Below are 18,000 nucleotides of genomic sequence, written 5' to 3'. Positions count from 1 at the left end.
GGGAAGGGGAAGGGGAGGGGGAAAATTCCCCGCAGAGGGGAAGGGGAAGGGGACCCCAACATCCGGCCCCGACCCGCCCCGTTGCCACCCTTAAAAGCCTATGTTATGTGATGGATGAGTGAATTTAAGATTATGGCAACCGATTGTGAGTGGTAAAACGATTATTGGACTGGTTTGGCACTCACAATCGGTTGTATTAATCTTAAACAAACAAGCCTAGTCGGAATAGGTGGTATCTTGATTCTGCCCTGGTTAGAATGAAATTTTTATTAAAAAAAATTTAATTAAATATTTATTTTAGTTCTTTCCATTCAGTTTCCAAGGTTAAGAATATGAACAAGATTATGATGCCGATTCCGATTCCGACTCCTGATTTCGGATTTGATGGGCAAAGGACCTAGGATCATCCAATCACTTCTGGTCCTTACCATACTGAGCCAATCCGAGCGTGTTTGGTTGCCAGGGAAGCTTAGGGATTTCGTTTGGCTGTCAAGTAATTTTGCTTAAATTTCTTAGGGAATGATGCCTTTTCTTTCTTTCTCTCTTTCCCTTCTCATCTCTCTATATTGGTAATGACACCCCCTACCACAATTCTGCAAGGTTGACAACCAAACACTACATTCCACTATTTTTCTTTTTTTATGATCACTACATACCACTATTCTCCAGGATTCCAGTTAAGCCCAATGCTTGTCTCCTCCATGTTGACTACCTTTGCCATTGCTCTCCGAGGTAAATTCCCCACAACCAAACATAGCTGGTAATTGGGAGGATTGGCATCATCCCCTCCCCTCCTTTTTCCTTTCTTTTTGAAAAATATGACCATGTTAAGTAACATCACTAAACTCAGATTGGAAAATGAAACCAGAAAGATTAGTTATGGCATGGTAATAATCATCAACCCAGAATTAAGTTATCCCATTTCTAAAATCAACAAGAATCATGGACAGTAACAAAGAGATGGCTCGTAAATCTTCAAGTCTCAACAAGAATAGCATTTCAACGAGTTTTGCTCTTCTTCTGAACTTCAAAAGCGGCGCTTATTTTCTTCCAACACCTGATAGCAATGAGAGTTGGTAAAACAACCCAAGAACTGTTTGCTCCAATATAGTAAGCCCAATAATAAAATGGGCTGGTCGAAAAGTTGTCGCCTTGCAAGTATGCAGTGATGAAATACACTAGGCAGCCGTAGAGTTGGCCCAGACACACGGAGAACTGGAGAATGTACCTGTACGGCCTTCTTGAGGCTATAGCATACCTGCAAACCGACCATGTGTATAGTGATCAGCTTGAGGGGAGTTACAAAAGATTGATCAACTCATAGAAAGAAACATTTCAGTCTTGCAGACATGAAAAATCAATACTTGCAATTTACCCACAGGAATTTCTAGTAAGCAATTAATCAATGTATATTGTTTTATAGCACATATTGGCACAGATCCGAAGAAAAACTTTATGTTTTCTCATGGATTTTGGTACTAAGATGTACTATTTACACAGTTGTAATGCATTTCAGTTTATCTAGGTATGTTTTTTTGTGTGTATAGTGTTAGGAAATTTATAAAAACGACGGGCCGTAAGGATCCTCTTAACGCAGTTTTTGGGCCCGCTTGTTCCAGATGTACGTGATCAAATCCATTGAAAGGACTGGTGACCATAAGTCCAGCCACAAGCTGTGAAGAACACCTTGGTGATATGTTTCTAGGCCCTTGATTCATTAAGCCTCATTTAGGGTTCATCCCAGAAAAGCCAAGCATTCAAATTTTGTAGAGCTTTATATTACGCATTGGAAATTCGTTTGGGATGGGACCTTGTGGGCTGCCTCATGACGTTCTGCACATACATGTCCCAATGGCATGCAACCCTAAAATCGATCATCGGTATTGATTCCGACAGAACTGTATTCCTAGTTTTTCTGATAATGTTTTTATGAACTGATATATAGTTATATTTATGTTAGAATGGGGAAATAATATGCTGAGTATTTAACCCTGAAAAGGATGCACACTGATTGGGTGCTTAAAGCAGGATAGCGGGATCCATACACCAAAAAAAGTCCATTGACATCACATTATCTGGTTTCGACTGTAAATGTGCCTATAATAGTGTTGTTGCATATCCTTTTCAAACAAACAAAAAAAAACAAAAAGTGTTGTTCCATAGACATGGATGAGTGTTATTTGTTTTATTTAATGGTCGATAAGTGTTTTTCTGTTGTGCCCAATAAGTTTGACAGATCAATTATTCTTGTGACCATTTCACAGGGCAAAACATACATGGAAGTAATAAAACCCATAAGAAGCATATAATCTAACCTCCTAGTTTACCTAAACAACCACTCAGTGGAATTAACATGTCCTTCACCAAATCAATCCCCAACACCAAAGATGCAGTCAGACAGTGTCACATGCTCATTTGCCCCTACAATATCCATTGTACCAAGCTAGCTACAGAATAGCAATAAATAGCTGGGGAGCCTCAACAAACAAACCAGAGAATATCCAGTATCAGGAATCCATCCCTTGGAATGCAAACATTTAATGCCCTCATCTGCTTCCAGTATTCGGAAGTGGAAAGCGAGGGATCTAGAAAAGAGAAACTGCGAGAAGTGGGATTTAAATTGCAAGGATATTTCTAGCACATAAAAGGACACATTTTCCATTTCCTTATATTGTTTGGGTGCCATTTACTGTTCACATGGCAGTTTTTGTCGGCTGTAAATTTTGAAAATGCAAGCCAGTTTGCACTGTATGACTTTCCTCTCAAATCAAGAGAAAAAGGAAAGTAAAGAAATGGGAATCTATGTTCCATTCCATCTACTTCTATATTTCATCATCCAAACGGACCATAAAGAAAGTAAAAGAAGAAATTTATGGAAAGTGTCATTGAAATTTAACATGAAACGTGTAATAAGCCTCATTGCAAGCAAACAAGAAGTGAATAGAAAGAGTAGAGTTATAGTCAGGAAGGATTAATACAAGTAAGCGTTACAAGTATTAAAGAGGACGTTGGCTGGCATCGTTGGTTTGCTCCCCATAGATGCGAGTTCGAATCCCCCACGGCTTACCCGATGCACGTGGTTCACGGGTTATTGCATGAATCCGTAGGGATTAGTCCTGCCCTAAATGGGGTGAGGATACCCTATGTCATAAAAAAAAGTATTAAAGAGGACTCCACGGTTGACTAGAATTACAAGTTTCAGGAGTTTATAGTTTCACATGTTTTATTCATGTAGATTTATTGTTAAACGGTTTTGAAAAAAGATCCACATGAGTTTTATTTGAAACTTAAGACGGGTTTTTAAGTTTTAAATATCCTTCGGCATTATCTTTCAAAAAAAATATCCTTCGGCATTATCAAAAGGAGAAAACTCACTTTTAGGAAAGAATAATCGCCTGAATAGGAAGTGTACCCTTCATTAAGAGGAACATGTAGGAAGCATGAGGGAAGGTTACTTCCCATAAATTAGGGAAGCGAGATGAACTTAGCTTCCAATGGGAGCTTCTCATCCAATTAGGAAGCTTATGGTACAACGTTGGTGAATGGGTGGAAAGATGCAGGCTAAGATGGTTCCAACCCAGTCAAGTTCACAAGTATGTGCAACCACACCTTAAAAAAAATTGGCTCTTATATGAAGAATTATTGGTTACTTATAATTCCTATGGATGGAACCAATGCTTTTCTACATGGATAATCGTGCATCAGGTATGTATGGAGCAACCAATGGATGCATGATACGAAAAACTCAACTCATGTTTGCTTGCTAGGATGGCTACCTGTCTTGGTATAGACCAGTGTTTCAAAATGTGGATGGTGGCCAAAATGCAGCCAGAGGAAATCCTAATTGGTTTGGCAAGGCATGGCGCAGTGTGATTGAGTATGGAATTGATGCAACCGAGTACTCATTTGACATGGTCATAACTAAGGAGAGTAAAAGGAATTTTGATTGACTTTGGAAGGCAAAACATGGACACGGACAAGAACTCAGCCATGGGAAAAGGGAGTCAACTCGGGTGAGTCGACGATGACTCGAGGGAGTTTTGGAACTCTACTATCCCTTTGTGTGAATTCATGTGCCTAATTATGGACTTGGTGACTTTATGAGAAGGTTACTTCCCTTCGTAGGAACAGTTGTACCTCCTTATAGATTGTTGTGTTTTCTTGAAGATCGATGCCTTTGTATGGACTGTAGTGTCTTTGTATAGAGTCTGCTGCCTTTGTCTCGAATGTGGGAGTGAACTACATTGCCCTTGTCTAGGCTGTTGTATCCTTCATTCCTTCTTATAGCAGCACTACCTTGGTGGGGAGGTTGGTATACCAGTTTGTGGCTTGTTGTGCATCTGTATGGATTCAGGATTGTTGTGCATTCATATGGTTGTTGTGGCTTGTGAGGACTTCTATATTTCCGTGTGCACAGTGCTGCTATAATCTGTGACTATGTTGCCTTTGCATGGAGTAGCTAGTGTGATGCCCTAATCTGTGATGGTGTCTGACCTATTTGTGTTGATTGGACTGTTGTGTTGTCCCCTGTGGATTGTGGAGCTTCTTTTTGTGAGCTAATATATGGGCTTAGGGTCGGATGTAGTGTAGCCTTGGTGTAGGCTGGTGTAGAGCCTTTGTGTAGCAGTTGTGCAGTTTTTTAGTCGATTGGTGTGCAATCTTATTGTTGATTGTGGTACACTCTTGCTGTGTAGCTGCCAAGGTTTTGTATTTCGGTTTTGGTATATGTCTTGTTCGTGATGGAAATGAAAACAAGCCAATTTCGAATGAAAATTTTGGTAAAAATACTGTAAATTTACAGAAATGTACGAAAACATATGCAAATTAAGGACATTTAAGAAGAAAAAATCACAATAAAACTAATAGCTACTCCGTGTGTGATGTTAGAAGATCAGTTAGTGGACATATTTACAAAGGCACTTGCTTGAAATCAATTTGGTAGCATGTATACCAAGCTGGCAAGGATAATACCCATCCTCCAACTTGAGGGACGAGCATTAAGAATTATGTTAGTTGAATGTTGATTCACATCATATTTTTTGAGTAATGTCTTTATTTTAGTTACATTAGTAGGATGGGGCCATATATGTGTATAGAGACATCTTTTGTAATTACAATTATGTTATAAAGCAAGTTTTAAGAATGGATTTCAACCTCCACAGAATCTCTCACCTCTATTCTTCCGTCCTTATCTCTTCTCTCACTCCCTTCCTCCTTCCATGCAAATTGAAGTGGGTCAATTATTAAAAGTTTAAAAGTTTTCTTGAAACTTCCTCGAATATTGATGGGACCCAAGTTGCCTCTTGAACTATCATCAACTTCCTTTCATTTGGGAAATATTTCACTAATCGGCACTCCCCAGTTTAGTTTCCTTGACAAGGCTTATGTAGAAATTTGTCACTCATCAACCATCATGGAATGGAAATTTTGTTCTCAAAATTCATTTTATTCCTTGTGTCCCGTAATTCCCATGCACCACAAGCAGAGAGATGTTCTATAGAATCTTTTATTTATCCCCATACATATCCAATTATCAACCTCGAAGCATTTGAGAATACGGTTCTACACAGACTTTGCACTTTGCAATGGAGGAAGAGATATTTGGTAGATTCTTCTTTTTCAATACAAATGAAACACATGTTAACAAGTCCACAATTTTTTTTCCTTTTTCAGATGTGATAAGTGTTTATACCGTTGTTTAAAAATGCAGATGTGGGTCAAAACGCGGCTGAAGAAAATCCTAGTCAACTCGACACGAGGAGGTCGAGTACTCGGTTGATGCAGCTGAGTACTCGGTTGATGTGGTCATAACTCGGGAGAGTCAAAGGAGTTTTTATTGACTTTGTATGGCAAAACAAGGAATGCAACCAAGACAAAACGCAGAACACGGCCAAAGCAAAAGGGAGTCGACTCGGGGGAGTCCACGATGACGCGGGGGAGTTTTGGAACTATGGTTTATACAGTCTATCACCAACAAAAAACCCTCAACTCTAGCTAGAATCGGTGTTCCCAAACAACACTACATCCAGAACAATAACCTTAGTCCCTAAAAAGGTAAGAAAATTTTTAGGGAGAAGGATCCATCGACTTCCCAACTCCAAACTCTCATATCACGTTCATCCGTGGAGATGTAGATATAACCAAGCTATCTAAAGACTCTAAACAAGGATTGGACAGACGTACAACTTTGCAATTTCTCTGAGAACAATCCCAAACCACCCTTCCCTCGCCTAGTTAAGCAATCTTTTACACGCTCGCCTCTATGGACAGCTAGCCTAGATTGGTTTGAGTAATAGCATGGCAGAAAGGGCCTTTTGGTTTCCTCCACAGCTCTTGGCAAAGAAACACATAGGCGCTACCGAGTTACCTTAGTTAGTGCTTTACACTCATCCTTTTTTTTCTTTTTTTTTTGAGCAGTAACAGTAATTTTATTCTGTCAAAACCAGAAAATACAAAGATGAGGGACGAGTTGTCCCCTTCCATTAAAACTAATTCAAAGATAAAAAGGAGAATATACACTAAGAGGGAATCCATTGAAAAGTAGGTACTCTCTTTCTACTCCTTCCTTTGCCAATGTGTCAGCCATCTCACTTGTGGCTCTTGGTTTAAGCCTAAATGATGGAGCATGGTTTTAAATTTCGACCGAAATCCGAAATTTCGGGTTTCGGTAGAGAACGAAACCGAAATCGGCAATACCCGAAACGTTACTTGGGCCGAAATTTTGAAATTTCGTTTACCCCGAAATTTCGTCCTAAATTTAAGGGATTTCACCCAAAAATCATGTTTTTTTATCATTCTTTATTATTATCCCGAAATTTCAGCCGAAATTACCAAAATTTCGGTAATTTTGGCCATTGCATGTGAATTTTTACTATCAAGGAGGTTTGAACCAAGGACTTTGCTCTGATACCATGTCAAAAGCTTTTAGAGAAGGCGGTATTTAATCTTTTATACTTTAACGTGAGCATTTCATAAAACTTTGCCTTGCCTCAACAGACTCAGTCTACTTAAGTATTGTCTCAAGTCAATCACGATTGCAAGAAGATTATAATCAAGGTCCATGTGGTTCAAGAAAATTAAAAGACACGAATTTTTAAAACCAAAGAAATAAATCATTTCCTTTTTTAAAAAAGAAAATAAATCATACCCTAAATGGTAATATTTATCTAAAACAATTATCATGAGCCTCATCAATAAATTTTACCAGTAGATGAGGCATGCAGGTAATTTTTCTGTATGGTTAAACTATGGTAATCTTAAAATCAAACAAAGTTTTTTTAATGGATGAAATCAAACAACGTTAGCACCCAAGTTAGTGTGATATAATAGTTTCAAAAAGACTAGAAACAAATACAAAAGAACCAACAGGTCAAATGGTAAACAAATATCATTAAATGCTTTTCAAACTGAGGCTTACACAGCTAGAAGGCTAGCCAAACCCTCAAGCACTGCAGTGATCCCTTCCACAGTGACAACTGAAGGATCTCTAGCCACATATCTTGAGTCACCTTTGCTGTATTCTTTCCCTGCCAATTTATTCATTCCATGAATTATCCACTCAAAAACTCAACAATGAAAAAACTCAGCTCTTTGATTCCTAATTAAAAACTTTTTAAGTCAAAGAGAAAAGCTGAAAGAGAATAAAGATCTTACAAACTTCTGCGAGAAAAAAGCAAGATTTATCCTTGTAGAACTCTGGTGAGAAAACAAAATAACCCTCAACCACAGTGTGAGTCAGGCCAGTAAATGCCCACCAGCACATGAGAATTCTATCAATCTTGGATATCTTGGGAGAACACCCTAGCATAAGTGAAAATCAACAAGTCAGACAAATAACAATTGTAATGTAGAGTAATTTGCTATAAATTGGGCAGGATTTATTAGTATATAATTTCTTTTTGAACTGGTTCATAAGTATATAATTCCAAACAGAAAATCCAAAAACTAGGTCACATTCTCCTGAATATTTTGTTAGAAAAAAAAAATTACAAGCCCAACTTGTTGTGCACCCAGTTCAGACTTTTCAAATAATTTCATCATCAGAAGTACTTACATATAGCATGCATTAAACCCAAATGCAGTTTGAGTGCGATTTTAACCCTCTCAAATCGTTGTTTAAATGTAAAGATTGCAAAATAGAAAGGACCAACTGCAATGTGGGTGAACATCCAAACGCACCTTTAGATCATCAATTACACAAAGCAACAAAAACTATGAGACAGATATGTGCATGTTATTGTGTTGTATATAGGGCATTTAGAGTGTAGTTTTTATGTGATTACAGTTGCGTAGTTTAGGCTTGTGGGGATAAGTTATCGGTGATGTGTCTTGTAAGTGGGCAGGTGGGCTTGTGATGTGGCACTACCTTTTGCTCGTATTTAAGAAGTATATTCTGATTAAAATGCAAGGAATTTGCAAGCAAAACAGAAACTTAAGTTTTAGGAGAGTCGTGATTCCTTTCGAAATGAACAGTTAGGATTTCAAATTAGGCAATTAGGCATGCAACATAATGATTTTTGAAAAAGATTGAAAAAGATTCCGAAAAAGATTGAAAAAGATTCCTTTCCAATCTTTTTCTTTGTTTGTATTACGGCCAATTAGGCATGCAACATAATGATTTTTGCAAAAAGACTTGTTCGCAGGTCAGCTCCATTGCTTATTATACTCAATAGAGAAGCATCGAATTCTCCAATAGTGGTAATATCTGTTGGAGAAAACATGAACGGACCGCAGCAGAATAAATCATTCCCCTTCTATCTGTGAATCAAGTAATTAACCAAGAACAAGAAACCATAAATCAAACAATAGCAATCCACTAAGTACAATAAAAAAGGGAAATGATAAATGCGCCCCTTTTCATCACATGGGACACCCAGCAGCAGTGTACGTGGCAATCAAATCCGTTGAATCCTTATGATGTAAAGTACATCAGCCCCTCTGCAGTCATTGATACACTGCTGCTAGGTGTCCCAAGTGATGAAAAGGGGCGCATTTATCATTTCCTCAAAAAACATGGAAAACCCTACAACGTGAAGGGAGAAATCACGGGACAAACTCCGAGAGAAGTCCACTAAAAGGACAAGAGGGATAAAGTATCTTTCTTCTCAAGTTTTCCCAAAACTTGCGACTTACAGAAAAAATTGAAGAATAACAATGAAATCTTGGAGGAAATATAGGTTTACCTCACAAACCCCTTGCAAGAGAACTCTTCTGACCTTTAAAACCCAAGCATGAGAGATCTTCTTCCATAAGAACACCTTCAAAACCTTACGTTCTTCCCCAAGAACACTCTCATAACCTTACGTTTTGGCTTCTTCTTCCCTCTTCTTTCTTGTCCTTTTACAAAGACTTCAATATCCAATGGTATTAGGGTTTCCAACCCTTTTCGGTTTTTTAGTCCCAAATCAAAATCTAGAAGACCACAAAAGAACCCTCGTTTTCCTTTCTCTCCTCTCTTTCCTTTTTTTCACTCGTCCAACACACCTGGCACGATTCTTTCCCGTTCTCTTTTCCATTAGGACATTAGTGAAAGTGGGTGTGGGGCCCACATCATGGGATGGACCTCATACCAATCTCCCCCTCCAGCCCCATGAAAAAGGATCTCTAAATTGGATGCTCATGTGGCACCCATGCCCACGAAAGTCTTGCATAGCTCATGCTTCTTTAGCACTGTCTTCATCATCATATCTGACGAATTTCAATCTGTGTGAATCTTGGTGATCTCCATCAACTCATTCTCTAAGACATCTTGAATCTAATAGTACTGCACTTTAATGTATTTCGTCCGAAAGTGGTAGGTTGCATTCTTGCTGTCACATGTGACCACATATTCTTTCTATTCTAGACCAAACTTCATAAGAAAAATCTTTAGCCATAATATCTCTTTACAGACTTCTGCGGTAGCAATGTACTCTACCTCTGTAGACAAAAGTACATTACATTTTTACAACTTTGATTACCACGAGATAGCTCCACCTGCAAAAGTGAACACGTATCTAGATGTAGACTTTCTTTTGTCTATATCTCCTGTCATATTTAAATCTATACAGCCGTCCACCTTGGGTGATGTATTTCCAAAGCACAAGCATTGTTTCGAAGTGTCTCTTAGATATCTCAGGATACACTTTACAGCTTTCCGATGCTGGAGATGCTAGATGTCTGCTTACTAGACTAGTCGCATATGCTATATCGGGCATTGAACAAATTATAGCATACATTAAGCTCCCTATGGCTGACACATAGGGATCTTCACCATTTCTTTCTTCCCTTCAATGCTGGTTGGGGATACTTTGAACTCATCTTAAAGTGACCAGCTAATTGTGTACTCACGGGCTGGACATTCTTCATATTAAACCTTGTAGGTACTTTCTGAATGTACTTTTCCTATGTGATAGGCATAGCTTCTTGTTCCGCCTACCATACTAGACTTTGCTCAAGATTTATTTTACAGGCCCTAGGTCATTCATGTCAAAGAATCGATTCAACTATTTCTTTAACTTGTCAATCAGGTTAGCATCTTGATCAACAATGAGTATATCATCAACAAACAAAAAGAGAATAATGAAACTATCATCAAGAAACTTTCTGACATTATATATATATATATATATATATATATATATATATATATATGAGGAAAAGGATTGTACGCTCGACCGTACCTAAAGTTAGGTACGGTAGAGTGCCAAATCACATGGGTCCCACATTTTTGGTGAGCATCTAAACTATTCATTTGCAAGGCCCCATCATAGATAGGGTGCATACCAAAAATCAGCTCCATAGGATCATCCTAACCCATCCATTTGTGGAGGCCAAAATGGATAGACAGTGTTTGTCCACAAATCTGCCAATTTTGGCCTCCAGTTTTGGAGGGGTTAGGATGATTCAATGGTGCTGATTTTTGGTATGCACCCTATCTATGATGGGGCCTTGCAAATGAATGGTTTAGATGCCCACCAAAAATGGGGGACCCATGTGATTTGGCACTCTACCGTACCTAACTTTAGGTACGGTCGAGCGTACAATCTTATTCCTCTATATATATATAGTGATACATAGTTGTTCTTTTGTACTCATGACCCACCATGAATGAATTGAACTTCTCGTACCTCTATCTTGGAGCTTGCTTCAGTTCATACAAGCTCTTCCTCATCCTACACACTAAGTATTCATTGCCCTTTGCATGGAAACATTCTAATTGCTCCATGTAGAATCCTTCATTCAAGTCTCCATGCAAGAAAGTTTTCTTGACATCTAGTTGTTGAACCTCCAGGTCTAGGCAAATAGCTAACTTAAGATAGTGCAAATAGAGGACATCTTCACCCAAGAGAAAAGATTTCATCAAAGCCAAGGCCTTTTTTTTGTCCGAATCCTTTCACAACTAGCTTTGCTTTGTACTTCACATTTTTCTTGGCATTTTCATTCTTCACTTTGAATATCCACTTAATCTTTAGAGTTTTTTGACCCTTTGCCAACTCAACCAACTCATGTGTCTTGTTCTTATGCAAGGATTCAAGTTCCTCTTGCATAGCTTTCTGCCACTTTTGTTAGTGCTCATGTGTAATAGCTTCTTTGAAGCCAATGCCTTTTTTTTGTCCGAATCCTTTCACAACTAGCCTTGCTTTGCACTTCACCATTTTCTTGGCATCTTCATTCTTCACTCTGAATATCTACTTTATCTTTAGAGCTTTTTGACCATTCGCCAGCTCAACCAACTCATGTGTCATGTTCTTATGCAAGGATTCAAGTTCCTCTTACATAGCTTTCTGCCACTTTTGTTAGTGTTCATGTGTCATAGCTTCTTTGAAGCTTTCAGGTTCACCTTCCATGAGTGTCATATACTCTGATGATGGATGTCTTGTCGAAGCCTTTTGTTCCCTTTTTTATCTTATCAACATAAATGGTTTGCCGCGAGAGGGTGGGTTGCTCCCCTTGCTTAATATCAGTGTGCATATTCTCATGCACATCATCTTCATCTATTTGAGGGGCTTCACTATCCAAAGCTTGATTTTCTTCATCTTCAGCTTGTTGTTCATCATCATCATATGTGGGTAAGTGGTCTTCAACTTTTAGTAGCTCATCTACAGGCTCTTTTGGTGTTACTTCCTTACCAAAATTAGAAATCGTATGATCTTCATGAAAAACCACATCTCGGCTTTTATGCAACTCTTGGCTTTAGGATCCCACAACTTGTACCCAAATTCATCCTCACCATAACCTAGGAATACACTTTATTATCGAGCTTGCTTTGATGCTCTTTAGGTAAGCACATAAAGGCCTTGCATTCAAACACTCTTTAAGTGCAAGTAGGACGGGTCTTGGCCGGTCACACTCTTTTTGGCACCTCTCCTTCCAATGGCGTTGAAAGAGATTAATTTATTAAATAGCACGTTGTGCCCATGGCTTCACTCCAAAACTCATTAGGTAACCTTGCTGATGAAAGCATGCTTCTAACGCTTTCGAATTGTGTGGTACGTCATTTCTACAACACCACTTCGTTGCATCGTGAAAGGGACGGTCTTCTCATGCCTGATGTCATGCTTCCTCAATAATCCTTGAATCTTCTTGAGATGTACTCTCTGTCATTGTCCGGACAAAGGGATTTCAACGCTTTTAACTTGCCTTTCAACCATTGCATGAAATCTCATAAAGATTTCGAAAACTTCTTCTTTACTCTTCATGTCAAAGCACCAAGCTTTCCTAGATGCATCATCAATAAAAGAGACAAAATACAATGCACCACCAAGAGTTTTCATAACCATAGGGCCATAGAGAATGAACTAAATTAAGAATTTTAGTATTTTGATTAGCTTTAGAATGTGAAAAAGAAACCTTGTGATATTTTCCAATGAAACAAAGATTACAAGGGGTTAAAGACGCACCTTTGAGACTTGGAAGGAAAATCTTCTTCACCAAGATCTCCAATCATTTGTCACTCATGTGCCCGAGTAGCCGATGCCACAAGTCTGGTGGAGGTTCTTTAAGAGCATTTATCTCACCCTTAAATATCTGACCTTCTGTCTTATACAGGGAACAGCACTTTTTACCTCTTGCCACAATAAGAGAGCCCTTCCTCAACTTCCACTATCCATTGCCAAACTGTGAAACATATCCTTCATCATCAAGCTTTCCCGTTGAGATGCTAAGGTCAGGAATATGCCTCACATCTTTGAGTATCAGCTCACAACTAGCATTGGTGGTAATGACAACATCACAATGCCAACAATCTTTGATACACCATCATTTCTCATCCTTACCGATCCAAAGTCACCCGGCTTGTATCCGGCAAAGAAATCTTTAATTGAGGTGGCATGGAAGGAGGCTCCTGAGTCAATCACCTAATTCGACCCATCAGTTATTGCACTAATGCCGCGTTCACCACATATCAAGATCACAACTCCACTTAATGCCACTGTGGTGGTTTCTTGAGCTTCTATACTCTCTTCACCACTTTTTTCCTTCTTTTGGCTCCTTTTTGAACTTTCAGCAAACCCTCTTCATATGTCAAGGCTTCTTGCAATGAAAACAAGTCAATCAACTTTTTGACTTGGATCTTCCTCTCGATATGCTTTGGCTGTAATTTACTGTCTTTTGATCCCCCCGTCCTTCACTGACTAATGACCCAGTGGGAGTAATCTGAAGATTTTCTTTTAACTTCTTCATTCAATAAATTGCTTGTAACCATGGTTTTAAATTTCGACCGAAATCCGAAATTTCGGAATTTCAGTCGAAATTTTGGTTTTCCAGAAATTTGACCCAAAAAATCTGTTTTTTTTAATTTATTTAATATTTCACCAAAATTTCAACTGAAATTACCGAAATTTCGGTAATTTCGGCCGAAATTTAATATTGAATAAAATATTGGTTTCGATTTTTGTACCAGATTTCGACCGAAATTTCAAAATTTCAACCGAAATTTTAAACCTTGCTTGTAACTAGGCTCATGTTAATGATGTCATCGGGTGCTGGGTTGCTTAGGGATACAACAAGAGTCTCCCAACCATAATGCAATGAGCTTAGCAATAATAGTGCTTGTAACTCATCATCCAGTACTATCTTAATAGCTGTCAGCTAAATCACGATGCTTTGCATCTCATTTAGGTGCTCTGCAACTGATCCATTCTCCTTGAACTTCAAAATTACAAGTTTTCTGATTAAGAACACCTTATTGCCGGTTGTGTTTCTCTCATATAGGTTGTGCAATTTCTTCAATAAGGAACTTGCACCGGTCTCTATTACTACATGGTGGAACACAACATCATCTGGCCATTGTCGAATGCAAGCGATAGCTTTCCGATCCAGCTTCTTCCAATCATCAATAGTTAGCGACTTTGGCTTTTTCTCTATTCCCTCAATCAGCAAACAGAGGTCTCTTGAATAAAGCAAATCTTCCAATAAGCTTTCTATATTAACTAATTTCTCTGTTTAAGCTAATCATCATTGATAGGATACTTGCCCCCATCTGTGATTTACAAAAGGAAAAAAAATCCAACCACAAGCTCTGATATCAATTGTTGGAGAAAACACGGACAGACCGCAACGGAATAAATCTTTGCCTCTATTTGTGAATTAAGTAACTAGCCAAGAATAAGAAACCACAAAGCTAACAGTAGCAATCCACCAAGCACAATCAAGAAGGCACGATTTAACATTGGAAAACACTCCAACGCTAAGAAAAAACAACGAGACAAACTCCGAAAAAAATTTAATAAAAGGATAAGAGGGATACAATACCTTTCTTCTCAAGTTTTTATAAAACTTGAGGCTTACAATAAGAATAAAAGAATAACAATGAAATCTTAGAAGAAGTACAGGTTTACCTCACAAACCCCTTACAAGTGAACTCTTCTTACCTCTAAAACCTTAGCATAAAAGATCTTCTCCAAGAACACCTTCAAAAACCTAGGTTATAACTTATTCTTTACTCTTCTTTCTTGCCCTTTTGCAAAGACTTTAATCTCTAATTGTATTGCGGTTTCCAAATCCCTTTGGCCCTGTTTAGTAGCAAAAACCGTGGAAGAGGGCTAGGCATTTCCCGGAATACGGAACGCCGTATGTCGTTTGGTTGTCAAATTTGAGTTCAAATTCCATTTGACTACAAGACATGGAGGTGACATCATTATTAGCTTTTTCTCCTAGATGGCGCGTACGAGGCGAAATTGTCCACTCTACTAATCTTCCAACCAAAAACCTCCATTTTGGTGGATTTTAGAAGGGAGAAGAGTAGAATATGTCTTGTCTCGTGTAATAATTACATTTTTCTCTCTTTCTCTCTTTCCTTTCTCTTTCTTCTACTAACTATTTTGGTAATGACACCCTTACATTTTCCACACGGTTTTACACCCAACCAAACACACTACCGCTCTTCCCCTATTCTCCACTAGACAACTCTACACATCTCCCATCCTTGTCACCTCCTTGTTGACTACTACTTCCACTACTCTCCTAGCCAACCAAACAGCCCAAAGCAAAACACAAAAGAACCTCTGTTTTTCTAGCTCCTCTCTCTTACTTTTTTTCCTACACGTCACTCCTACCTTTTCAAGATTCTCTAGAGATTGTAAGCGAGCGGGCGTGGGGCCCACATATAAAATGCAGCCAAACAACATCTAAGCAATGGAAAGCAAATGAATGAGAAGAGGAATACTAGACTCAAGGGAGCCCTTGCAAAAATGAGATGAAAGGGATCCCTCATTGGGGGCACATCACTCTAAAAATGTAGAAGTCAACAAGTGTTAAAATGCACTTTAGTGATGTGAAGCAATGGGAGAGCCCTTTCATCTCGTTTTTGCAAGAGCTCATGAGAAATGAAGAAAGTTTGTTTACTAAATTAAAACCCATGTGTTGCAAAGAGGAGGATAGGAAGAAGAAGAAGAAGAAGAAACGTACCTGAGAAGACCCATGTGAGAAAGATAACGAGCAATGAAAATCCTCCATAGACACCGAGAATGGAAGACTGAGAGAGGGAAATGGGGACGTAATCCGGCAGATGAAGATCTCTTGGAACGTAAGGGTGGTCTGCCATTTTCGTTTTCTACTTCTTCGTGTAGAGAACAGAAGAGAAGAGGGGTGAAACTTGAAAAAAGGGGGGGCGGCTTTTGTAGACGTCTAGATCCGGTTTCGCCGCTGCGAGATTCTGCTTTCAGACGAGGATTGTTACGGCGAAGGAACAAGGAAAGCCTCTTCTTTCTTTATTCATTCCTCTTTCGCTCGTGGATGATGATATATTCGTACCCATTTTCTTCCCTCGCCCACCCCAATCAGGTGTATGTACAGCTATTTGCCTATTTCATTTAAAAAGAGGCGGATTGGAAAGATAGAGGGCAAATGAAAACACTTACTTTGTTTTCGTGAGAATGACAAAAATACTCCTATTTGTGGCCAAGGGAGACACACTTTTGAAAAATTGTTAAAAGGGTTGATAAATTCCTTTTGAGAGTTTGATAACCCCATTTAGAGGGTTGACAACACCATTTTAGGACTTGATAACCCCCATTTCATCCCTCTCTTACAAATTTTCAAAAGTGTGACATTGGCAATTTTCCCAAATCCTAACAAAAGGTGAATAAGAGTATAAGACTGCCGACAATAGAGAGTAGCACAGCATTGGATTTACCTAAACTTCTCTCTTAAAATAGTGGCGAGTAGTGTTTGGTTGCCAACATCGACTGGTTGAGGGTGTCATTACCAATATAGAAAGAAGAGTGAGATTTGGCTTAGATTTCATAGGAAGGGGACAAGGGTGTCACATTTAAATTTGAGTCAAATAATTAGTTTTGGACTCACAATCGGTTCTAAAAATCTAAAAGAAACAGGGCAAGGTTTGTGCTAAAAATCTAAAAGAAACAGGAAGGTTTATGAGGAATGATAACTTCATAGGTTACAGGGGGGAATTATTGTTAGAAAAGCTCATATGTTTTGCCTTTCCAAAGGAGAGGCCTGTTCTTGTGGGGATTAATTGTGAACTTCTCTCTCCATGTAATGGATGGTGGTTATGGTGGCTCTTATAGCTCTTTCTATCATTACCAAACTGACACGGATGGGTTCTAATGAGCATTTTTAAGTCACAAAGTAGTTTGTGTTGAGAATTTAGGGAATAATACAGCTTACTAGACTTCTGTTGAGAAACATAAACAATCAAACAAACGATGTTAGTGAAACCTTTTCCGATGCGGCGAGATGAGGTACGAACTTTGTCGCTCTCTTTAAGGTGAATTTGCGCCTCTGCGGAAACTAATTCCGATGCAGCAGATTACTGGCTGCAATCACCTGCAGGATACAACAGCCCGACGCACCGTCGATCTCCAAGAACTGCACGATCTCAGAGATTCGAACTACACGAACACTCGAGTAACCCAACAAAATATGTAAAATAAATAGAGGAAGAAAGAAAACACTGTTTACAGTAAAGTAAAAAAGCAAGAAGAAAACAGTAGTTTTTCGTTCTGTTATTCAATAGAAAAAACACAGAGAACGTCCTCTATTATAAAGCCAAACATGTACGTTCAACACATCCTTTAATAGAGTAAAGACGCCCTTTAAGAGAAAAGAGCAGTTAAAAAGCGATACAGATGCGAAGAGACAATTTCCCAACAGTCACAACGCTTAGGTACGCCGCCTCTATTCAAGTACGCCAGCGCTATTCAGGTACGCCAGCGCTATTCAGGAACTGCGCCGTTATTTACCCAGTTAATGACATTCCAGTAAGCCAGCTTACTTCAAGTACGTCGTCTTAAACTGCGAAGGTAACAGTGAAGTTAAACGGACAAAAACCAAAATTAAAATGTAGAGGATGTAAAAATCTTTGCTCACACGCGCGGCTGACCGAGCCGAGTCGGGCCGGGCGACACGTGTGTGGTATAGCCAAAAGCCCACCGGGTCCACTTGGTGGTTCATGTGCATAGGCCCCCTTTTTCCTCTTCTCATTCACAAAGCTAAGGAAATGAAAAGCTATATAAACACATGAAGCTTTTCTTCACTTTCTAATACGGGACTATTCGC

The 18,000-nt window shown here is 38.9% G+C and overlaps 1 protein-coding gene across 1 annotated transcript; it reads right to left on the bottom strand.

The window, feature by feature from the left end:
- Positions 1–861: 861 nt before the first annotated feature.
- On the bottom strand, positions 862–16,420 carry LOC143890791 (putative 3-beta-hydroxysteroid-Delta(8),Delta(7)-isomerase). Its single transcript, XM_077395471.1, has 4 exons — positions 15,889–16,420; positions 7,654–7,800; positions 7,418–7,526; positions 862–1,258 (listed from the first exon to the last, which is right to left on the bottom strand). The coding sequence occupies exons 1-4, from the start codon at positions 16,022–16,024 to the stop codon at positions 1,000–1,002; spliced, it is 651 nt and encodes a 216-aa protein (XP_077251586.1). The 5' UTR covers positions 16,025–16,420; the 3' UTR covers positions 862–999.
- Between the last annotated feature and the right edge of the window lie 1,580 nt (positions 16,421–18,000).

The sequence above is a fragment of the Tasmannia lanceolata genome, unplaced genomic scaffold (assembly GCF_043159265.1).
Source record: "Tasmannia lanceolata isolate RefF3 unplaced genomic scaffold, GAP_Taslan_0.1 ptg000013l, whole genome shotgun sequence".
Lineage (NCBI taxonomy): Eukaryota > Viridiplantae > Streptophyta > Magnoliopsida > Canellales > Winteraceae > Tasmannia > Tasmannia lanceolata.
This window is presented reverse-complemented; position numbering and strand designations above follow the sequence as displayed.

Bases quoted from the DNA above. Each gene is read 5' to 3' on its own strand.
- LOC143890791 (XM_077395471.1), bottom strand. From the start codon at position 16,024: ATGGCAGACCACCCTTACGTTCCAAGAGATCTTCATCTGCCGGATTAC. The intron at 7,527-7,653 runs GTAAGATCTTTA...ATAAATTGGCAG, and splicing joins CTTTTTTCTCGCAGAAGTTT to GGAAAGAATACAGCAAAGGT. The intron at 1,259-7,417 runs GTAAGCCTCAGT...GTCGGTTTGCAG, and splicing joins TTGGCTAGCCTTCTAGCTGT to GTATGCTATAGCCTCAAGAA.